General features: G+C 40.4%; 1 protein-coding gene across 3 annotated transcripts in view; it reads left to right on the forward strand.

The window, feature by feature from the left end:
- The window catches only part of CRACR2B (calcium release activated channel regulator 2B), a 35,596-nt gene that overhangs the window by 8,092 nt on the left and 3,202 nt on the right, over positions 1 to 24,302 (forward strand). The window contains exons 2-12 of one of the 3 annotated variants that reach the window (XM_032221509.1): positions 2,990 to 3,139; positions 3,622 to 3,701; positions 4,320 to 4,559; positions 7,034 to 7,145; positions 10,338 to 10,497; positions 11,096 to 11,242; positions 12,378 to 12,468; positions 12,594 to 12,686; positions 15,118 to 15,305; positions 16,963 to 17,034; positions 21,165 to 21,208. In XM_032221509.1, coding sequence (XP_032077400.1) covers positions 4,338 to 4,559; positions 7,034 to 7,145; positions 10,338 to 10,497; positions 11,096 to 11,242; positions 12,378 to 12,468; positions 12,594 to 12,686; positions 15,118 to 15,305; positions 16,963 to 17,034; positions 21,165 to 21,195 — 1,116 coding nt within the window. In that variant the 5' untranslated portion in view covers positions 2,990 to 3,139; positions 3,622 to 3,701; positions 4,320 to 4,337 and the 3' untranslated portion in view covers positions 21,196 to 21,208. Of the gene's footprint in view, positions 1 to 2,989; positions 3,140 to 3,621; positions 3,702 to 4,319; positions 4,560 to 7,033; positions 7,146 to 10,337; positions 10,498 to 11,095; positions 11,243 to 12,377; positions 12,469 to 12,593; positions 12,687 to 15,117; positions 15,306 to 16,962; positions 17,035 to 18,860; positions 20,509 to 21,164; positions 21,423 to 24,302 lie in introns of those variants that run through there. The other 2 variants (XM_032221501.1, XM_032221493.1) reach the window with 2 other exon arrangements.

Raw genomic sequence — 24,302 nt, forward strand, 5'->3', positions numbered from 1 at the left:
CAAATCAAATATTCAGCCTGGTGCATCCTGCAAACCAAGCAGAGGGATGTTTCCCAATAACCGTTCTTGGCATTACCATCAAAAGATATTGTGCATCTGTTCTATCTTCCCCTATTGTATTTTCTCAAGAAAGTAAATATCATGAGGAAACACATCAGAATATACCTAACATTCCTCAGTTGGGACAGGGCAATTGCACTACATAAATGTCTTGTCTGTGTTGACCACAGTAAGAAAAAAAAGAGATAGTTTTGTTAAAATCACAAACACAAACGCATCTAGTAGATTTCTCAATATTCTTCCCAAACGTTGGTCTTTTTGTGCTAGGTATATACAGTATATCTCTTTGGAAGTCGTCTAAACTGGAAACCTTAGGCTGGCTCACAAAAACATGAGGAATCAACCATAAAGATCCTGTTATTATATGATAAAGTGATAATGGAAATGAGCAGTGACATTGTTGTTCAGGACTTTGTCTTCAGTCTCAACTTGGTTATTATTTTTAATATCAATCTATTAGAGATACCAGTAGCAAGGCTTTTCCTAATATAAATTGCTTCGTGGGAAAGGGAATTTTACTGAATGTTTTGCTGAACAATTCATAGGATTAAAGTTTAATTGAAAATGTAATACTGTAATTATGCTTTTCCTAAGAGAATGTATAATTAGGCTTTCATTCCCATTCTCTTTAATAAAGAGGCAACGATAATGTTCTGCTTTTAAAGAAGTTGTTGCATTTGAATTAATGTCAGTACTTTAAAAAGCTAATTATACTTGGGTCTTATTTTGTGAGTGGGTATAGCTTGGAACCCTATAAAGAAAGATGCCCTTGAGAAACTCTGGTTCTAATTGTTTCAAACTCATCCCAGTTATTGGCTTTCCTGGCTTGGATTTATGGAAGTTGTATTCTAAATAAGGAGGGCACCAGGTTAAGGGAAAGTGATGCTGAACACTCAAAAGCAACTGAAAAGTTGCACATATTTGAACTTAAATTGGGTGTGCTATTACCAGGCCAGTCTACAGACAGATATCTCTCAGTCATTAGTCTTATGCATAAATAATACAGATAGTCCTCAACGTAGAGCCACAATTGAGTCTGAAAATTTTGTTGCTAAGTGAGAAAGTTAAGTGAATTTTACTTCATTTTATGATCTTTCTTGCCATATTGTTGAATGAGTCACTGCAGTTGTTAGATTAGTACCGTTGTTAAGTGAATCTGACTTCCCCATTGACAAAAGGTTGCAAAAGATGATCACATGACCCTGAGACACTGTAACTGTCATAAATATTGAGTCAGTTGCCAAGCGTCTAAATTTCAATCATAACCACAGATTCGCTGCAATGGTCATAAGTGTGAAAAATGGCCATAAGTCACTTTTTTCAGTGCTGTTGTAACTTCAAACTGTGACTAAATAAACTGTTGTAAATCAAGGGTTACCTGTAGATACATTTGTTATTTAACCATGTATTCTTAAATAGGCATTTGATAAAAGTCAGAATTTTATCATCTCAATAGGGAGTACAATGCAACCGACTTTGTCTGACCCTGGAAGTAAAAGAGAGTTTTTTCTAATTAGTGCTTGAATGGGAGACCTCTGGGAAATTCCAAGGTTGTACTGTAAACCTGCCTCAGATGTTTGTTTTTAAAGGCAAGGCAATTTCTTACTGCCAGTGAAAAACTGCATGAATATATCCATCAAGTACTAAGCTTTGAAGAAATACTAAACTTCGAACATGACTTGAAAAATACTTTGCTTTGGTAACTTTACTAAGTTCCTAATGGGGAGCTGAGTATATTATCACTCATTTAACACCAGTATCAACAATTTGTCTTATCTAATAAAAATATCCTTTCCCCCACTTAGAATATCTGTACAATCTACCAAGTGATATAATATGTCTTGTTTGAAGATCTTAAATAACTAATACTAAATGTCTTCCAAAATATTTCTCCAGCTATTAAGCCCTGGCAATAAATAAGATCAAGCCCATGCTTTTATTGAACTCAGTCCTGGAACAGTTCCGAAATATATGTGTGAGTCAGTCAACTATATTATCTGTATCCTTTTGTTTAGAGTCTGTGTGAAGACGTAGCATCTCAGCATCTTTGTCTAACAATCTGGACAAATGCAGAGAATATACAGTATGTCACTCAGGATTGAATTGTGAAGTTATTGATGCTCTCTGAGTTTGGTTATATACTGCAAACTTCACACTCATTGGCAGTGAGGAAGTTACCTAATTGGGTAATGAAATATCCGCAAGTAAACAAGCAAGCTCAGGGAGCACCAACAACTCCATAATTTGGACGAAGTGAAGTCTCATCTTGCCCGCAGACTCCATATTTCTGGTCATTGTTGTAAGAAGAGAGAAAATATTGAATTATTTTAAAGATCTGCTGGAATACTGCTGTACAAAGTAACTGGGATAAACAACAACAGGGTCTTATTTCTCTGCATTTCTCACAAAATCTCTTTGGGTTTTTTGAAGGAAGATTTTCTGTTTCCCTTATTGTGAAACGTGATCCTTTGGTTTTGACTACACCGCATTGAAATAGTTTATCCTTAGCTTTTAATAATCCTTAGGAAAGGGCACTTAAGAGTTAGACAGCCTTTGTTTACCATATTATAGAAATAAAGGACTTTTTAAAAATTAGACTTCTGCTGTGCTGAATCAATTGAGCTGCAATAAGCATTGTGATAGTTTGAGTACATCCTGCTACTTTCCCTTGAGTGCTAATCTCTTCTATTGAACATACAATACCATACCGGTATTGTACTACATCTTCTTACTGGTCTTTCCTGTTTTCTGTCAAAGGACTCTTTATGACCCAACTGAATAGACTAAAAAGAGAATTAAGTATTTCAGATAATACACACGTCTGTGTTTCTGTGTCCTCATTTATAGTAATGCTATTTCAATTTTTCTTTCAAATAACATGGATTCTTTTCATGGTTTTAATTACATAATGAATGTTTGGCCTTTGTAGGCTTTTGGGGAGAAGATGAGAAAATGTGCCCCATTTGAGGAAAAACTGCATTAATTCTTCAGCTCTTGAAGAGATGTAAAAACCGAAGGCTTCTGTGAACTTGATAGCAAAGGATTTATTATTTCTGCCATCGAAATGAAGACTTTAAAGGTATTTTATCTGTTACTCTCTTTTTTATATATAATGTACATCTAGTTATGAGGCCACCACCATATGCCCTGAGACATTTTGAATATAAATATGTGGATTATTTGTATATGTTTACTTCTCTTCTATCGTGTTCGCATCATACGCTAAATAACCTTTCTTTTTTTTTGAGTTAAGTACTGAAGGGTAACTTTCCAAATATAAGCACTGTTTATTTTATACAAAGATTGATATGTCTTCCTTCCAACACATATCGATCACTCAGGGATGATAGATATCTAAAACTTCGTTTAGTAGAATTTGGTCAAATAAGAAGGTTCCTTCTAGAAGGCAAGTTATCAGTCATATCTGTGAAACTGATTCTCTTGGTGGGAGCATGTGTACTTGAATGAAGTAGGTTTTAGTTTGACATTTATTTAGTAACTGTAATCATCTCAGGTCTGCTATGTAGTATTTAATATTTGTAGTTTTTTTTTTTTTTACAGTAGATAAATTTCATACAAGATTTATGGACAAAGATACAAGATACTCTTCTATATCAGCAAGCCTGCAATGTAATATGTATGTAAGTAGCCGTTTTCCTAGTTTTTTTTTTCAGAAGTAATCCCATGGAATTTAGCATTACTTATTCTCAACAAAATTGTAGCCTCAATCCATGCTTATGTGTTCTAAATATTTTATGGAAGCAAGTTATAAGCTGCTTTCTAAATGTTAGAAGGTTTTCTTGAATCTAAATCAGTGGTGGTATAATACAAAAGACTTTCAAAGATTAAAATCTGGAATAGTGGCATGCCTCTTTTCTGTTCTATTTTCTCCAAATGTGGTGCTGTAGTGATTTCATCTTGATTATATTTGCAGCAGAAGGCTTGTTTTAACAATCACATATTCTGTGCATAGAGCATAGAGTATTTACTTATTCTGCAGTGTTCTAGGACACTAACTTCTACTTCCTCCAAAACACATGAGAGCTATGTTTTGCTTCGAGATGGAGATTTTGGTAGAACTGCATATTTAACCCAGTGTTATTCTGAAAAATACTTTCCCTGTTTTTCATTCATATAAATGATTATTCTCAGTAGTCTTTTTGCAGAACATGTTTGGAAAACTCTCATTTATTATTTTAAGGAGAAAAGTAATTAAGTTCATTTTACTCCCACCCACCCCTAATGTTTTATCATTTCAGTGAAAAGCTTGCAAAGCAATGCAGAGATCTGGGAAAGAACATTCCAAAACTCTCCATCAGGAAGACAAAGAAGTAAATGGAATGACTGAAGGTGTCTCTCGCTCCTTTTCGCTTCCTTCTCCCCTTCTCTGCTTGAGTGGTGAGGGAAACACACAAGTGGAAATGCTGGAAAAAGCCCAGGAGCTCTTCCGGCTCTGTGACAAGGAGGAGAAGGGTTTCATAACAAGATTTGACATGCAGGTAAGGATCTGACACTGGCTGGCTTCTCAAGATACTATATGGTTTGCTTGTTTGATGTATTGTGTGAATGCAACGACTAGGTGTAGGAAAGTATCATAGTTCATGGGAAGAAGCATATCACTTTATTTAACAGATTCTGTTCCAAATACAAAGCAGAACATTCAAGTCTGAGCTTTGAAAACAGTACTGGAGCAAACCAAGTATCAGACTGACATCAAATATGGTGCAATATAATTTAATTATTATAGGTTTAGCATAAAATGGTTTTCTGTTAAAGTCTCAGCTTAAATGTAATACCAAAGTTGAAGATTGCTTGGTATTGACCCAAGACTGACATTCATTTTCCCTGTTTCTGTTTAGATATATCCATATCAGTGGTGAAATTCAATTTTTTTTACTACTAGTTCTGTGGGTGTGGCTTAGTAGGCGTGTCAGGGGAAGGATACTGCAAAATCTCCATTCCCACCCCACTCTGGGCCAGCCAGATGTGGTATTTGCCAGTTCTCCGAACTATTCAAAATTTCCACTACCGGTTCTCCAGACCCTATCAGAACCTGCTGAATTTCACCCCCATATGCCCTCAAGTGAATGAAAGGAATGGTGAAAACCATCATCATTTAACTGTCTTCTTTTCTGTCATTGGTCAGTCAGATGCTCAAAGTTTAATATTTATCTTTTCTTTTTATATGTTCTCACATTTGGAAAGAAGTCCAAATTGCCCAATTCATGTTCTGTGCTTTTTGGTTGCTCAGCTAATCCAGTTTAGTACTTTGTTCCAAAGGTGCTTTTTCAAAAGGCAACTGGACCTTGGTTTTCCTTGCAGGTGTTTTACTTCTCATCCAAGAAGCTTCTTTAGTTCTTCTTCATCAGAACTGACAAAGCTTCTTGGATAAAAAGTGAAATTTCTTCAAGGAAAAACAAATTCCAGTTGCCTTTTGAAAAAGTACCTTTGGGAAAACCATGACCCGACTGAGAATATCCATAGACATTTTTTACTTTAAGTTTTCCTTTTGCCTTTCTTCACCATGTACTTAGCTCTTGTTTATGTTGCTTAGTCTGGTGATGGTTTCTTGTTCATTCAGTCAGCTGGTAATTGTCACAAGAAGATCCCCTTGCCACTTTCTGATTGGTTCCTTTTATATGTTCACCAACTGATCCGTTAGCTGGTCTCATTAAGGCTGTCAACATTCCATCCATCATTTTCACACCTCTCTTGGGTTGTCACCATCATCTTTTCAGCTTTTCTTCAACATTGGTGTTGATGTTCAGTGTACTCAAAAATGCTGAACATAACCATCTGCCATAGTCACTATGAATTGCCATAGTATTAATTGGCTATCTATATTGGCAACAAAATCAAAGTTTATGGTTTAATATATGATATGAATCAATTCTAATTTATTTAATAAGCTTTGTTTGTATAAGATTGTCGATTAATATAATGGGTGAATCTTATATCATCTTCCACATTAACTCTTACTTCCCATGGATGCTGAATTTGGCCTAAGTAATTTTTTTTAAATAAAAAAAGTCCGTAAACAAATGTAACACAACATAGACAAAGACTGTACTTCATTTCTTTAAAAACACAGAGCAGTCAGTATACATAAGAATAAATGGACACACATCTAAAAGATATATGGACACATATCTAAATTTTAGCAAGAGGCGGCAAAATTCTTCACATCAATTCTTGAAGGTTAGGTACAGATACTGTGTCTACTTCACACCTGCACCAGCATCTACTCCCAAAGACAAGAAAGTCTTCAGCATAAATCCGAAAGAAAGTACAGACGTTGTGATGCCTGTCATAGGATAAATGAAACTTTGGCTTCAGTGGCCATCTTTCTGTGTCTTTCTGTGCCATGAAGAAATAAAATACGGGAAGGCTACTGAAGGGATATCAAATTAAAAAAAGAGCTTATCCTGGTCCCTTCTTTTGCACATATTTGCATGCTTTGAAGAGTGCTGTTAAAGGCGCAGAAGAAATACCAAATGAATGGTTGTGGCTATGAATTGCAGCTAAGTTGGACAGAGTGTGCGCTTAGAGAACACCCAGTTTCTGCCCTGGCAAAGTAGAATGTTCATTGTTTATATGACGTCTGCCAATTTTCCATGAGTTACATGCCAGTAAGGTTATTCAGGATTTCATTCTCTGGTTTATCATACTAAATGCTAATTATAATTATAGACTATAGTGGTTAAGACACACCTTAACTAGAAACTCTACCCATTAATGTGAGTTTAGAGCACATTAAAATGCAAGAGTGCAAATCATCAGACCCATGTATTCAAGGAAAGTCCGTACCCCCACCCCCACCCCCAATCCTTTCATCTGCATTGTACAAGAACTTGGCAAGCTTAGTTCTATAGAGGCAACTGGGGAAATAAGGTGAGAATAATATTTTCTATTTGTTCTGTTAATTATAGTTAAAAATCCTGAATCTGACCCTCCTTTTTCTTCTTTTCCACAGCGGTTACAAAGTGAGCTACCATTCACAACCGAACAGCTGGAGGCTGTTTTTGACAGTCTGGTGCAAGACAATAATGGTTACCTCACCCCAGTAGAATTCAGTGTAGGCCTAGGTAAGAGAAGAAGGAGAGTCACTACATGTGGAACAATGATGGCTGCTCCTGTTGAAGGCAAACAGTAGACAGGAAATCCATATTTCTGTTCTCAGACAGCTGAGAATGGAACCATACTGAAAACTCAGTCTACTGTAGCAGGCAAGGCAGTGATATATGGAGAAAATATTGCTCTACTCTGAAGCAAAGAGGTAGGAATGGATAGACAAAGAGTAAATCCAAGCTGGTGAACTATTTGTCTTTGCCATTTTACTGTTTAGTAAAACAAACACTGCTTACAAATGTTGGTATACTTTCAGGATTTTTTTTTTGCCCCATGTCTATTCCACAAACAAGTTTCTCAGGGTAGTGAGCATCTGGAAGCCACACCAAACTTCATGTTTGCAGAACAGAGTATGGAATGTAGTTCGGCTTACTGTGAGTCATGTTGGGATGAGGTTTCCTTGCAACCACCTGCTGTCCTACTAACAAGTCTTCCAACACTTCTCATTTACTGCTAAAATATCCAGCAAGCATGAATTCCCCCATGCAGGCAAAGTAGATAATGTAAGAAAGATACATTTGGTATGAGCTGGCTTTGAAGGAGGGGAGGTTACTAAAATACCCTTGTGCTGATTAGAAGAAACCAAGTTCTTCTGTTTAAGAAGACAACTTAAATCAACAGTTCTAAAACTTTGCTACAAAGCAGGCTGACCAAAGTGATCAGACGTAGGGAATTGGGTAGGAAAGCAGTGAGAGATTCTGATTTCATGAACTAGAATAGAGACATGATATAGTATATTTCGTCCAAAGGGTAAATATCTTGGAGTTTCAAGAGTATTTGACCTAGGCTACACATTTAGGAGTAGTAATCATAATACAGGTAGTCCTCAGCTTATGACCCCAATTGAGCCCAAAATTTATGTTGCAAAATGAGAAGTTTGTTAAGTGAGTTTTGCTCCATTTTATGACTTTTCTTGTCACCTTTGTTAAGTGAATCACTGCAGTTAAATCAGTAACACGGTTGTTAAGTGAATCAGGTTTCCTCATTGATTTTGCTTGTCAGAGGGTTGTAAAAAAGGTGATCATAAGACCCCGGGACACTGCAACTGTCATAAATGTGAATCAGTTGTTAAGCATCTGAATGTAAATCAAGCGAGCATGGGGATGCTGCAATGGTCAAAAAGTCACTTTTTTTCAGTGTCGTATCTTTGAACGGTCACTAACCACACTGTTGTAAGTCGAGGACTGCCTGAATAGAATATTGCTAGTACTGACCTATCCCAGAATAGTTAATGGTTAATAGCCGCTCAGATAGCTAAAACAGGTTACTTTATTGTTCTCTACTTAAATTACAAGAATCACCCCAGACTGCTTGCCTTCCCTTGGGAACAGCCACATAAGGTTTCATGAATCTAGGGGTGGAAGGTTTATGTTTTTTGCAGTTATGCGAGGATTCTAAAATAATCCCATGCTTGACCCCTCCCCCAACTTCCAGCCTAACTCTGAAATCAAGTGTTTGCTAAGCCAATAGTAATAAGGGGAATGACATAGTCAGCCTATCACAAATGAGAAAGCCAGTTAGACAAATCATTCTTATTAAAATACTGGGGGGGGGGGGTGTAGCAGAGGGAAGGCATCTCTGTGCTCTGTCTTCTGAGGTAAGCAAGACAATGCTTGAGAGAGAAAAGTAATAGAAGAAAGCAGTATGCGCTCTCTGATAGCCACTTCCGTAATTTGGCACTAATTCACATATAACAGTTATTTTGTCAGATATAACACTAAGCTATAGTAACTATTTGTTTTTACCTTAGTATTATGTGCAAATCAGGTCAGCAAATCATTTAACAAACTGCAGTTTTTTAAAAAACTGAGTTATTTATATGTGTAAGAAGTCCAAATAATAATACTAATAATAAAATGCAGGATTCAACCATACTCCGTGTTTGCGAGAGTTTAGTCCTGGAAACAATGTATAATATAGATAGTCGATGAGTTACAACCACTCTGTCCATTACAGTTGTAAGTCACTGCGGTTCTTAAGTGAGATGCCCTCATAACTGCCTCATTCAATGACCACTGTCCCTGCACTTCCAGATATGGCTGCAATGGGTTGTTAAAAGAATGGAGAAAAAGAGCTGCCTGCTGAAGGAAGACAGGCAGCTCCCCTCTGTGCACAGAACGGGTGGTCTGGAAGCCATGTTGGCTTCCTTCACCACAGTGCACTAGAAAATTAGAAAAGCTTTCTCTGTAGCCTGGGGCGGGGCGGGGAGTCCGCACACTGCATAGGGAAGGGAAGCTGTCCCAACTTTGTTCCTCTATACAATATGTCCCTGTACTGACTTCCCTGGCTAGGGGAAAAAACCTTCTCTCTAACTGGTGTGTGTGTGAGAGAGAAAGTGGGAGAGGGGAAATGGTGCACTGTTTAGAGAAACAAAATGGCTTGTGACCTCCTAATCTGACTTTCCTGTTGACTTTCTCAGGAATCTGGCAGGGATGATCACTAATGGTGATCACACGAGGTTGCTAACAGCCCAGATTGCAATTGCATGACTGCAGGGGCTGTTTAATGGCTGTGACTGTGAACACCAATGATAGATACCTTCATTCAGTGACATCTTAATTTCCAATAGTCGCTGAATGAACAGCCATACATTAAGAGGAAGACTACCTGTGTGGAATAGCAGAGAATATTTTTAAGACCGCGAAGCTGCCCTTCTAGTATGATTAACTGTAGTTTCCAGAATTTGCAGCTAGCAAGGTGAAAGATCTAAACGGCTGGGGAGTCTGAGGTTTATATTCAAACATACTTATGAGTACTAAGTGAGGGAAGGGTGATAAGCAGAATTATCTTCATTGCCACAGAGTAACCACAGTTCGCTGCATAAATTATGTGGGTGGGCTAAAGTTGGCCAGTCCTATTGTTCTTAGGACAACGTACATAGCCAGTGCGATTTAGAAAACCACTTTCTAAGTTAAGATGGGGTTATGGATTTGCTATTTCACAAAGGGTCTCTAATTTTGCTTCCCCAATTAATTATGTAGGTCCTGATACTGCAGTCTGGGACTTTGTCTTGAAGTTTGTAACTTCAGTGGGCTTCCAGTCAGTATTGTAGTTCTCTCTCTTTGCAAAACAGAGCAAAATAAGCCTAAAGCAAATTTCCTTTCTGTGGGCTGAAAGGTGATCTTGTATTCTTTCACTTATTTTCATAGGGAAGTTCATAGGAAACGAGCCACACCAGAACTCTGAAAATGCCAGTCACGAGGAGACCTTTGAATCTAGCTGGTCAGAGGAATTGGACCAGACGGATGAAGGGGAGAAACTGTTTTGCTCTGTGCTGGAGCAGTTTGAAGCATCCCAGATCTTTGAAGAGTAAGATGGAACTTCTCCAATCTGTCTTTTCCCATTAGAGTATGATTATTATAATTGTTCCATTTAACAGCCTCACGTTCAAAAAAGGTTGCCTTGAATTTTGTATGGCAGACTCTTTGCTATATAATTAGTGAACTATATCTATTGCCTTTAATCTGTAAAATAGGGGTGAAGACCCTCTGGCTCTCCAGCTGCTGCTGAATTATAGCTCTTAATATCTCTTACCAGTGGTCACATTGACTGGAACTGAGGGCTATAGTAAATCTGGTGGTCTATGGATTTCTTATGCCCATATGAGAATGTTACTCTTCTGCTTTTCTGTTGCTAGTCCAATGAGGGCTAATGCATGATTCTGTGACAATATTAAGGAAGGAAGAAGAGCAAAAATTAGAATAAGAGTCAACCAAAACTATTTTGAAGGGGGGAATGTGCAAACCTAATGTACAGAGAAAGCTCAGACTTTAAGATTTATGTCCTTCCTCTTGTGGTCTGCTTGTTTTTATCATAAGGAAGTGTGGGTAGGAGTAGAACTTAAGGTTGTGTCTTGTTTTTAATTATTAAAAGCATTTTGCTAGAATCTCCATTGCCTTTACTCCAGTCAGGGTGAAGTTCAAGAGCTTTGGGTTCGAATCCGAAAAGAGGCACCAGAACTCCTAGCCAGGTTTGAAGAGTTTCTTTTCCATATTTCTTCATACATCAAGGAACTACACCATGAGAAAGAATCGATGGAACTGGTATTAAAACGGTAAGCAATTCCCAGAATGTCTTAATGCCTCTTTTGTTATGATGAAGATTGGAGCATTGGCTTCCCATCAGGGGTGGGTTTCTGTACCACTTAGCACCAGTTCGCTTCACACTCGCGTATGCCCCCGCCACACATTGCTTGCACATGCACAGTTGGCTGTTAATTGTTCTGCGCATATTCTGCGAAACATGCCGGCAATGGCAGAAGAGACCGGGGAACCGGTTCAGGGGCATGGCCAGCCTGGATCTGCCGATTCTGCAACCCAGGCCAAATTACCACTACCGGTTCAGCCAAATCTGGCCGAACCTAGAGCAAGCCACCTCTCCTACCCATGAACCATCAATAGGGACTGGCAGAATGTGGGAATCTAGAGGAAAGACTATGTTGTGCAAGTATGATAGTGCATGACACTATCATACAGTTTTAATTAGAAGGCAAAAAATTTGTAAAACATTGTTGATGGTAAAATATTCATGCACAGCATGGAGGCATAGTTGAAGTAAAATATGGGGCTCAACTTTGATGCCAAGATAAGCCAACTTTGTGAATAAAACAAAATAGATAAAATGTCAGTAATTTAAATCAGTCATTGTGTCAATTTATTATAAAACATGATTAATCTAATCTTTTATACACCTTGATCTTTAACAACAACGAGTTTTACTGGAATAATTTTTCCAAGGCCTACTTACAGTTGCTGAAGATTGCAGATAGGATTGTAAAACTTACAGCAAACATTCATTATCCAGAAACAACATATTAAGCCTCTTGTAAAGAATCCTGAGTTTTTCTTTTTAGGAATTTCTCTTTTTATGGGCAGCAACTATTTAAACATTTTGATATTTTTGTAGGGCTGTGAGAGTGCCATAATTAGTGAGTATGTGAAAAGTGACAGGGTGTAGTATCGTGGTGAAGTAGAATGTACTTATTTTGCTTTAAAAAAAAGATTTCCCCCATTCTCTTACTTTGTTTTCATTTTTTGTTTATTTTACCCAACCAATGTTTTTCACACTTGGCAACTTTAATATGTGTGAACTGCAGCTACCAGAATTCTCCAGCCAGCATTGTTGCCGAGTTTGAAAAACAGTGGTATACACTTTTTCCACATCTCCTTCTTCCTGTTCTATTCTTTTAGAAGAGAGACCGACCATGGCCGAGAAATCAGGTGTCTCTATGAGGAAATGGAGCAACAAATTAAAGCTGAAAGGGAGCGGCTGGTTCAGCAGGTAAAACTCCTGATCTGCACGCAATCCTAATTCTTGATTACTCCTATGATGTTTGGCAAGTGCTTGGAATGATTTTATGGAGAGAAAAAAAAAGGAACACTTGTTCCTCTGTTTTCTTTTTGCAGGAGTCAACAAGACTTGAGAAAAACAACATGTTTCAGAAAGAGTTGCAGAACAAAGAACAAGAATTTGAGAAAATTCTTTACCGGCAAAAAAAGGTGACCGAGGCCTGCTTCTCATCCTTTTATGATTAAACCAAAGTTATCATTAAGTAAAGGGGTAACAATCTTTACCATAAACTATCCTTGCCCAATCTGGTGTTTTCTAAATATACTGGATTAGGATTTCCAGAATCCTTGGTAAATGTTTGGAGGATGTGGAATAGAAAAAGGCTGCTACAAAGTATTTGTTGATTCCATCAAGAAAAACTCATGGCTTAACATAAGTTTTTGTATATGCACAAGGGATGCAAAGATGCATTGGAAAGTACATCTTGTCTGGCTGGCAGTATTTTTTGCAGAACTAGAACTGGATTAGGGTAAAGGTAAAGGTTCCCCTTGCACATATGTGCTAGTCGTTGCCGACACTAGGGGGTGGTGCTCATCTTCGTTTCAAAGCCGAAGAGCCAGCGCTGTCTGAAGACATCTCTGGGGTCATGTGGCCAGCATGACTAAATGCCAAAGGGCATGGAATACTGTTACCTTCCCACCAAAGGTGGTCCCTATTTTTCTACTTGCATTTTTCCATGCTTTCGAACTGCTAGGTTGGCAGAAACTGGAACAAGTAAAGGGAGCTCACTCAGTTACATGGCGCTAGGGATTCGAGCTGCTGAACTGCCAACCTTCTGATCTACAAGTTCAGCAAATTAAGATATAGGCCTGTTGGAAAGGAAGAAGTAAAATGCTTTCTGCTCTATTTATTATTTTATCATTCTTGTTTCATTTGGTACTAATAGGTACTAGTGTTACCATCTGTAGGCTTTCTATTGTCCTTTCATTGCCATACTACATCAAGATGTGAAAAAGCTTTGTGTTGTTTTTACAGTCTTTGGTTTGTGAGTTGTACAAAGCATTAAAAAATGTTGCGGTCCTTCAGGGATGAGTGGACATGCCTGTGAGTTCAACAATGTTAAATCCTTCTTGCTGCTACATTAATACTAGTATTGCAGGAATAAATATGATAGGCTTTTTTAAAAAATTATTTTTATTAGTAAAAGAAAAAATACAACAACCAATAGCTGGTAAAAGACAATACAACATCCACTGTTTTGCTTTACATTTGACTACGTTTCAAGACATTCCCGTGATATCAAAATCATTATAGACATCAAAGGTTAGGTATCTTCTTCCCTCCCTCCCTCTTTCCTTCCCTTGTTTCTTCTTTCTCACTCCCCTTCCTTCCTTCCCTCCTTCTCTCCTTCTTCCTTCCCTCCTTTCTTTTCCTTTCCTCCTTTCCTTCCCCTTCCCTTTCCTCTCTCCATCCCCCCTCCTTCTCTCATACCTTCCCTCCCTCCTTCCTTCCTTCCCTCCTTTCTCTTCTCTTACGTTCCCTCCTTTCTTCCCTCCTTCCCTCCTTCCTATCTACTCTCCTTCTCTCCTTCCTTCCCTCCCTTTTTCCCTCCTTGCTTCCCTACCTTCTTCCCTCCCTCCTTCCTATCTTCTCTTTCTTCTCTCCTTCCTTCTTTCCACCTCTCCCTTCCCTTCTCTCCTTTCTCTTCCTCCTTTTTAACCTTCCCCCCTTCTTCTGCCTTTCCCTTTTTCCTGTTCCTCTCCTTTCTCCTCTCCATCCTGTCTTTCCTACTGCCCCTCCCTCCCTCCAATCTAACCTTTGTTGCATTTACATATTTTCCTCTACTGAAAGATCTTGTTTGCAAAGTCAGGATGCGTGCATGGATGGAAACATTTCTGTCTGAATACCTTTTTGGAAACTCTCGTGGATGAGATCAGAACTAAAGTGGACAAAGCCATGTTCTATTTAAGGAAAGATATAAGTTTAAAATGCCCATTTGAAGAGGGATGTAGCCTAGCCTGCTGCCTCTGTCAAGAAATTTATATCTTATGGTGTGGCAAGCAAATAATTTTTACAGAGAGTCCTTTCATTTGGGGTGGATATGTCTATGATTACGTCTAACCACACCTGATTGGTTTAAGTAACAGCTGTCTGGTTGAGAGCCAATTGCATAATATTGATATAGCAAACTTTATAAAATTCCTGACGTGGTAATCCATGACTGTAGGCCAAGTTTCTTCTGAAATCTTATCTTAATCTGCAAGGCCAGGCCCAACTGGTTTTGAATAGTATCTGCTATCCTCCCTTAACTTCCAGGCCCATGGCTCTGGCAGGGTTTCAACTCCATTCATATTTCACTCTGGTCTGATACACTAATCCCCACCAAAGTAAGAAGAACTGTATTTATTCATGTCACAATTGTATGGTTATTATTCTTGGAGGAACGCAATTGAGAATTGGGAAATGGAGTAGTTTGTTTGGATAAGTATTCTATCCATATTGTTGTAGGCAATTTAAATTAATTTTTAAAAAAATATACTGTCAGGATAAAACAATAACAATATTAGATATTATTCTTATTGCAATCCTAGAGTCATTCTCCAACTATATTTATTTTGTTTTATAAATGTTTATATTTAGTTGGAACATCAGTTACACTGTCAGCACTCCGAGCAGCTAGAAATGCGTATACGAAATGAGAGATTACAAATTCTGAGTGAAAATCTCCTGGATCAGCTGGAAAGGACCAAGTGGGACCTGGAAGTAGCCCAAAGTAGGTTGCAAGAATTGCAGAAAGAAGCCCAGGCAGAGCAGGAACAGAAGAACAGGTATGACCAGGGGTAACGGCAAGATGTAGAATGGCATTTCGTAGTTAGAATGGAAATATTAGAAAAGCAATGCTATTGTCTGTGGCTGCTGCACATTGATAGCTTTTTAAGGGTGAACATTTTCTGATATTTTGTTTTCCCTACTCCACTACAATCTTTATAAATCTCAAGTACACCAAAGGCATAGTACCTTTCCTTTCCTTGAGATAAACTAATAATGGAAGTCTTTTTCCAATTACGTTTTTCTAGCGACTTCATGAAGGAATTAGCTTGGGTAACAAACACCCCAGCATTTAAATATAAGGCCTTCTTTTGTCAAAACCTACAGGGCATGATAGTCCTGGAACAAAACAAATATTATCATTATCTCCACGGAAATCAATTACTTTAATGTTTAGAAAAATATGTCATTTGAGAACCATTGGTGCCAATCAAGTAACCAGTTACTGTATATTATCAAGTGGTAAAATAATATATTTGCTAGTACTTAATTGACCAAAACCGGCTTTCCATGGTAAACAGAGGTAAGAGAATGGCCCTGCCCTCTGTGCAACCATTTCGACCAGTTTTCCCTGATGCGGTCTGCTTCAAACACACGGAGCATTAAATCCCAAATGCCCACATCAGGGACGACGGGAGTTGAAGTAGAAACATATTTGGAGAATCAAAGTTGTTGATTGTTGAGAAACAATAACTACCCATGATCCATAGACACAATGTTTTAGATGAGATGGATGTATAAAAAATAAAGCATTTATTTATTTTTGGTGTGCTACATTTTGGTGTGCTCAGGTAAACACATACAGGTAGTCCTTGACTTACAACCACAATTGGGACCAGAATTTCATTGCTAAGCAAGGCAGTTAAGAGAGTAGTGCACAATTTTATGACCTTTTTTGGCTACATCTGTTAAGCAAATCACTGCAATTATTAAGTGAATCACACGGTTGTTAACCAAATCTGGCTTCCCTCATGGCCTTTGCTTGTTGGTAGTTGGCTGGGAAGGTCATGAATGATGGTCATAAGTCTGCGGGAAGCTGCAATGGTTGTAAGTGTGAGGATGGTCATAAGTCACTTTTTTCAGTGCTCTTTGTAATGTTGAACAGTTGCTAAGTGAATGTTGCATGCTGAGGACTCCTGATGTCACTTGACCTGTATCCTTAGGGCCTATAAACTATAGGGTGCAACCATTGGAGGGGAAAAAAGTGGGAATGAGAAGGACATATGAATGTCCTTTGAGAAAAGGCAGATAAGTAAATATCCTTGTCTATAAACCTGTGATAACAATAGGCCATTAACAAATAGTCCAAGTTCATATCATGTACTTAGCCATTCTTTGTTTTAACCATGTTCAGTAAAGCATAATGGGTGGGTTTATACCTCAGGTGAAACCATAAATTTGCAAGCTTGCAAATTACCATGACTTGATTCATACCCAGAATTAAGCCAAAAACACACAAGCAACATTATGCCGTTGTGCAGCATGCAAACAAGTAGGGGAGACCTAGTTATTATTAATTTACTTAGACCATCCTCCATATACAGTTATCGCCAGCGAGTGTAGTACTGCTAAGTTTTAGCCAATATTAATATTTGCAAAATTATAAAATACAGATTTACATATAGGAAATACTTTTTTTCCTTGCTTCTATCCCAGAGATATATTTCAAGCTTCTAAGAATATGCAGAAGGAAAAACAAAGCCTCTTGCGTCAGTTGGAGCTCCTCAGGTAAGAAAGGTATCTGAAAAAGTGTGGTTGGAAGTGTGAGTGTCTGTTCAGTTACTTGGAAAACACTTGAATACAGAAGCTACAGAAAGTGGACCACTTTGGGGCAGCGGTCTCCAGCCTTTCTGGTTTTGTGGACTGGTGGGGGAGGAAGCAGAGGAGATGATTTTGCACAAGTGGTGGGTGAAAGCGTGCGTGTGCAAAGCTCTATTTGCGTGAGCAGCAGGCACATGTGCTGGCCACTTGTACAAATGGAGCTATGTGCACAAGTGGAGCTGTACACGCATGTGCACTTTTCGGCTGTGTTCATGTCTCAGTTTTGAACAGACCAGTAGTGGGCCTCAGCCCAGGGTTTGGGGAGCCCTGCTCTGGGGAATAGCAATAGCACTTAGACTTATAGACCATTTCACAGTGCTTTAAAGCCTTCTCTAAGTGGTTTACAGAGTCAGCCTATTGCCCCCAACAACCTGGCTCCTCATTTTACCAGCCTCAGAAGGATGGAAGGCTGTGTCAACCCTGAGCCGGTGAGAATCGAACTGCCAAACTGAAGGCAGCCAGCAGTCAGCAGAAGTAGCCTACAGTACTGCACTCTAACCATTGTGCCACCACAGCTCCTAGATATGTTACAAGGTTAAAAGAAATTTAAAAAGAGGAAGGGAAATGGACTTTTGCAATTGTGGGCTTGTGACTGAATTACAGGGTGGGGTGGGGGGATGGAAAGTGTCTCTACCTCTACCTGGGACTAATTCTTCCAGGATGTTTGTTATGTCCCTCTCTTTACCCTTGGAGATACAATTCCATGGGAAGGAACAATGTGTATTTAACTTACAATTAAGAAAAAAAACAGTTGGGAGGGCTACAGGGGAATTAGCTGTTAAGAGTTATTGGCCTTACAGATAACAATTAAGATTTATTTTGATCATGGTGTATGGAAGAAATAGAATGATGTCATGAAGACGAACAAAATAGTCTTGACTATTTTTTTCTCCTTCATTTCTTTTACAGTGGAGCACCCAGTATAAGCTCTTTTGTATTCAGAATAATAATATAATGTGTTAGATTGTTAACAATTTACTTTGTATAATTAAATATTTGGATGGTCTAATATTTGTTGGATTGTTGCCAAAATGGGAAAATTGAACTCAGAAACTTCTTGTCTAGTTGACATTGGGCTGAACTCATATAATAGCCACCTTATACAAGCAATTGCTCTCCAGAATTTATTAAATGCAATCTAGGTGCCAAAGAAATTATTGAACTAGCATTTGTGATCGTACAAAGAATAGTTTCTTACTTTCCTTGTTTTCTCTGTCTTCTAAGGCTATATTCATACAACAAATTGATTCACAATTATCTTGCTATTAAAGCCCAGTGTAGTTATTTTATAGTTCAGTGCATTATGCAAATTCAGAACATTTGATTAATCACATAAATCATTGATAAATAAACCAGAGGTAAGCAGGTAAGGCAAAATAATTGACCACAGTACTATTAATGACTGTCAGTAGTTATGAAATCTGCTACAATCTGGTACCTGTGAAATGTGACCTGAAATTATGGGAGCTGTAGTACATCATAGCAGTAGGGAAGTCAGATCATTTCTGCACTAGTGATTTGCAGCCTTTCATAGCTGTGCAACTATCATTTTGCCAAAGTAACAGTAATCTAAACAGGGCTTGTATTACTTTAGGAATGACTAGGCAATACCATGAATACATTATATGTCACTATCATGGAAATTATATAAGTTTGGATATGGGGGAAGGGAAAGGCAAACGTGGATACTGTAGCCATAACACTTGCATTTGTCTTGCTTACCTCTGGAGCAGAGAGATGAACAAAAATCTGCGAGATGAGCGAGACTCAGTTGAAGCTAAGAAGATGGTCAGTCTGAAAAAGAACATTTTAATCCCCAGCCACCACTCCTTTGCCTGCTGTTGTTGCTGCCATCACTTGGGGACATTTCATTTACCTGGGGGATACTAACAGAAACACAGTTTAATTATTATTTTTTTGTAAGGATGTTCCTTTTCTAAGTCTAAATGAAGTGAGGACTGCATTTTTGCAAACCCCAGTCATTGCAAAAAAAAAAAAAATCAGCATAGCTTGCCGATTTCTGATTGTACAGGAAAGACTCTTTAAGCAGATGTTCTTTGGACCGGAAAGCATGTCTGCACTTTTTGAGCTCTTTGCCCTAAAGGTAAAATACACAGTAACTGAATCTATAGAAAATTGAATTTTCTTCATGCAGTTTAAGGAAAAAGTCTTCTCTTTCCTTCTATTGTCACCGTTTGTAATAACTTGGGGATTTTTACCTGCAAGCCCCATGTCTTACTTTACACAGATAGCACTTTGCATCAACTCTTTTTGCCATATTTATTCATGATTTTTACAGTTTTCACAGTTGTGTAGCTTTATTAAAGCCTGAAGGATTTGTGCTGGACCTTTTCTGTTCCTTACTGAGGTCTGCTCCAGTAATGGACTACTCCCCCCTTCTCCCCCCTCTAATGGCATGTATATACACATATACATATATGCACATATACTTATATACCTTTATCTCAGAGGACTGAGATGTATATATATTCATCTCATGAAGTAGATTCCTCAGTAGATTCCACAGTACAGATATAACCCAACTATGAGGTATAAAGGGAGCATGAGCCAAAGAAGACTCAGCGGCTTCCAATGAAGGATATTCTTGCTGTTTCATAAATGAAGGCATGACTGAATAATGAAGAAGAGAAGAAAGGTGATTAACATCTGTGGTCAGTTTTGTTGGGCAATGATAAACAGTACTTTGATGTGTTTTCTTTAAAAAAAATCTTGAATGTAGATTTATTGAAGCTGCTAAGTAAAATTTTGTACAGAGCAAGAAAGGGATCACAGTGTAATGGCTTGTTCTACAAATCTAGATTAATATGTGTTATTTGATTGAATATTTCACTATTTATCTCTGTGATAAGTTGGTGTGTGGCAGTATCTCCAGGTGAATAATTGATGAGGATACATATTACCATTCCATTGTAAGTAGTGAAAGGTGTCTTTTTTTTGCTTCGGTAATATTTTCATGTAATTATAATTATCCAGGGAAATAACTATTGCACATTGTTCTCCAAATCCTGTGATGTGTTAAATTGGAGCATGTACAGATACAAAGATTAATAAAATCATGTAAATAGAAGTTTCAGTAAATGAAGCTAAATATGAATATAAAACGAACAATGTGAAGTCTTATTTTGCACACTCTGCATCTTTACATATTGATCGTTGTAAAAGCTTCTGCTGGAAATATCCAGAGAGGATGATCATCAATGTTAAGTCTTGGAGGTATTGTACTTGGCAGCCATAGTGTTCCTCATCTCTTCCTCCCAAGTCCTCCAATGTGAATCCAGAAGTGGTATTTTTCACTTTGTTGTTGTTTATTCCTGCTCTGTGTGTCCAAGTCACATAAAATAAAGGTCTATTTGTCGAGAAGTAGAATGTTCCACTCACATCTTTACAGCAATGGTACAGATAGGCCTAGGTTACAATGTGACTGGGATTACTATTACTAAGCAATGTGGTCTTAAAGTACAATGTCACATGACTATGTTGCTTATCGGTAGGAATCTCAGAAGTCCCAGTTGCTGTTGTAGCCTCAGGGTGCAAAGTTGTTAAGTGGTAAGCGAGAGTCCCAGTGGGTAGGCACTAGGGAGCATAGTTGGGGGCCCCAGGCGTCTGGTGAAGGCCTTGGTTGCATTGGGAGAGATTGTGGAAAGAGGATTATCTGAAGCCACAGGAGGCCAAGAGTGCTGCAGGCAGATCCCTGGGATGCTGTCCTCTAGTCTAGTGGGCTCTTTGGAAGAAAAAACAGTGGCAGCAACTGACTGTGGCAACTTGCAACCTTATCTGCTGGTTTTCCCATTGGCTTTGCTTGTGGGAAGCTGGCAGGGAAGGTCAAGATGGTGATAATAGGACATGGGTTGCTGTGATATTGTAATCACAAACTGGACACTTAAGCACCCAACTCATAATCGTATGACTGAAAAGATGCTACAGAGTCTGGAACTTTGAGGACCATTTTCATATGTTCATTTTCTCAACATGACCATAATTTTAAAGGGTCACTGAGTTAATTTGTCTCCCCCCAGTTCTAGGCATTTGACAAATAAAGTTGCTTGAACTTGCTGGGGAAGTCATGCGTGAGAATAAAATGGCTGCCGAACTCCGCCGCTCCGAATGCCTAAGAATAAGAGGATACTAACTGCGGCGACCAGGACCCCTAACATGGTAACGGAGGGGTTCTTTTTGGGCGCCAGCCTTCAGCCCTCCCAGGGAGGTGGTTGTTTGGGGAGGGGGCCGCCTCTGAGCGGCTCCAGGAACAGCTCCGGAACGACGATATCCCCCCTGGCGTGGCTTTCTGCATCGGCCTTTTTAAACAGCTGGGAAGCGGCGGCGACAGCTCTGTGCGAGAGGCGGAGGCTTTGGCCCCGCTGTTTGGAGGGGTGCCGAACCCCCTCACTGACTGAACAACATCGTGGGGCTGGTTTATGCCCCGAAGAGGGGGTGGGAGGTCCAGGAGAGATGTTTGGACTGGACTGGGACTGGGACCGGGAGGCAGAGGAACTGGTTTCCTGTCTCCGTTATAGCTTCGCTGATATCCCCCCCTGTACTTTGAAGCGGCGTTTTACCATGATCTCGCCACTGTTTCTGCAGGACTTTGAAGGGCTTGACCATCTGCCTGCTTGGCTTAGAAGCAAAGCTGTAAGAACTGTAAGAACTGTAAGAACTGTAAGAACTCAATTACGGGCTCCCTGCGGCAGCTATTACCATCAGCTGCTACCATTGCAATCATCACTGCCTCAGGAGTGCTGTGTTGGCTGGGAACTTGGACTCCCTCTAGTGGCCATTACTGGTATTTTTTTTTTGGACCATCAAATACCTTTATTATCATCAAGCACTATTACATCAGAGAGGCAGTGTGCCAAGAACTTGGACTCCCTCCAGTGGCCATTATTGGTACTTCTTCTGGCCATATACTTTTCTGGACCATATACAGTTTTCTATTGGACTCCCTCTAGACTTTGTTAACGAGAAGGCCAATTTCTAAGATCCTGCCTTCACCAATTCGCACAACTGCTCAATCGCGCAATTTTTATCTGGTATGATGAGTGCATGGGATTGTATGTGGTTGAGTGAATGATCCCACTTTTATCTTTTATTATCATTGTATTTTATGTGTTTTAACTTTTCTGTGGGGACTGCTTGGGTGAGTGAATGAGTATGTCTGATTCGGAGGACCTGCCGGGAGAAGCGGGGGCCATGGGGGTGGTTGAGGGGACTAGAGACACGGGAGAGGGTCGGGGTATTACGGTCGTAACAGGGAGGGGCAGATACGGCGGGGACTTTAGGGCAGGCCATTACCGGGGAAGGAGGGTTCGCTACATCACAGAGATCCCTCCTTCCGGCCCTATGAGTTCCACTCCGAGACCAGATGGCGCAAGTAATCAGGACCCTGGACTCAGGCTGCTGTCGCTAAATGCCAGGTCTGTGGTACATAAAGCTCCTCTCGTCCGGGACTTAATTTTAGACGAGAGGGCAGACCTGGCATGTATTACTGAAACCTGGCTGGGCCCAGAGGGAGGAGTCCCCCTTGTAGAACTGTGCCCAGAAGGATTTCAGGTGCTGCACCAGCCGAGAGCCCAGGGAAGGGGTGGAGGTGTGGCCGTTGTTATCCGGGAGTCGTTAGTTCCTCGTAGGGTCCCTGCTCCGGAGCTTGTCGGGTGTGAGTCTCTGCTGATAAAGTTGGACCTCAAGGGTCAAGTGGGTCTGCTGTTAACGTACCTGCCTCCCAACAGCGTTGCAGCAGCCCTCCCCTCGCTCCTCGAGTCGGTAGCCGAGCTGGCAATTGAGTTCCCTAGGTTGATGGTCCTGGGGGACTTTAATTTGCCTTCGCTCGGTGAAAACTCTGATGGGGCGCAGGAGTTCATGGCTTCCATGACAGCCATGGGCTTGACCCAAGTAATTCGGGGCCCAACCCATTCGGCGGGTCACATGCTCGACCTCGTATTCCTCTCGGAGCAGTGGATTTGTGACCTTGGTCTGAGGGGTAATGACATCATACCCCTGTCGTGGTCAGACCACTGCCTACTGAGGCTCGACTTCCGGAGACCAAACCCCCACTGTAGGGAGGAGGAACCGACCAGGTGGTTCCGCCCCAGGCGACTTATGGAACCGCTAAGGTTCCAGACGGAGCTTGGGGTCATTCCTGATACTTTCGCCCACAGTCCGGTAGAGACTCTGGTTGCTGCTTGGCATTCGGCAGCATCAGAGGCCCTCGACCGGATTGCGCCACTACGGCCCCTCCGAGGCGGCGGATCCCGGAGACCTCCTTGGTTCACCGAGGAACTCCGGGAGATGAAGCGCCGGAGGAGATGCCTAGAGCACCGATGGAGGTCCGATAAGTCCGAATCGAACCGAGCAATGGTAACCACCTGCACCAAGGAATACACCAGGGCACTTAGGGCAGCAAAAAGATCTCACATAGCCACCTTGGTTGCGTCCGCTGAGTCCCGCCCAGCCGCCCTGTTTAAGATAACCCGCTCCCTATTAAATAAAAGGGAAGCGGGGGAACCCTTGCAGGGCAGAGCTGAGGATTATGCCCAATTCTTAGCGGACAAAATTGCTCGGTTTCGGTCGGACTTGGACTCCATCCCCGCAGTTCCAGCCGAGGCACAAGAGGATCAGGTGGAACATCTCTGGGTTGAGTTTCAGGATGTTACCCCCGGGGATGTGGACAAGGCCATGAGGGCTGTAAGTGCCTCCACCTGCGTACTGGACCCGTGTCCCTCATGGCTAGTTACTAACAGCAGTGAGGTGACACGAGGCTGGATCCAGGCGGTTGTGACCGCCTCTCTTCGGGAGGGGAACTTCCCCGCCGCACTGAAAGCGGCGGTGGTGAGACCCCTCCTAAAGAAGCCATCTTTGGATCCAGCTGTTCTTAATAACTATCGCCCAGTCTCCAACCTTCCCTTCCTTGGGAAGGTTGTTGAGAAGGTGGTGGCATTTCAGCTCCAACGGTCCTTGGAGGAAGCAAACTATCTCGACCCCTTCCAGTCAGGCTTCAGACCCGGTTACAGCACAGAAACCGCTTTGGTCGCATTGACCGATGATCTCTGGAGAGCCAGAGATGGAGGACATTCCTCCATCCTGGTCCTCCTTGACCTCTCAGCGGCTTTCGATACCATCGACCATGGTATCCTTCTGCGACGACTGCGGGAGGTGGGAGT

This window comes from Thamnophis elegans, chromosome 1 (genome assembly GCF_009769535.1).
Source record: "Thamnophis elegans isolate rThaEle1 chromosome 1, rThaEle1.pri, whole genome shotgun sequence".
In the NCBI taxonomy this organism is placed as follows: Eukaryota; Metazoa; Chordata; class Lepidosauria; order Squamata; family Colubridae; genus Thamnophis; species Thamnophis elegans.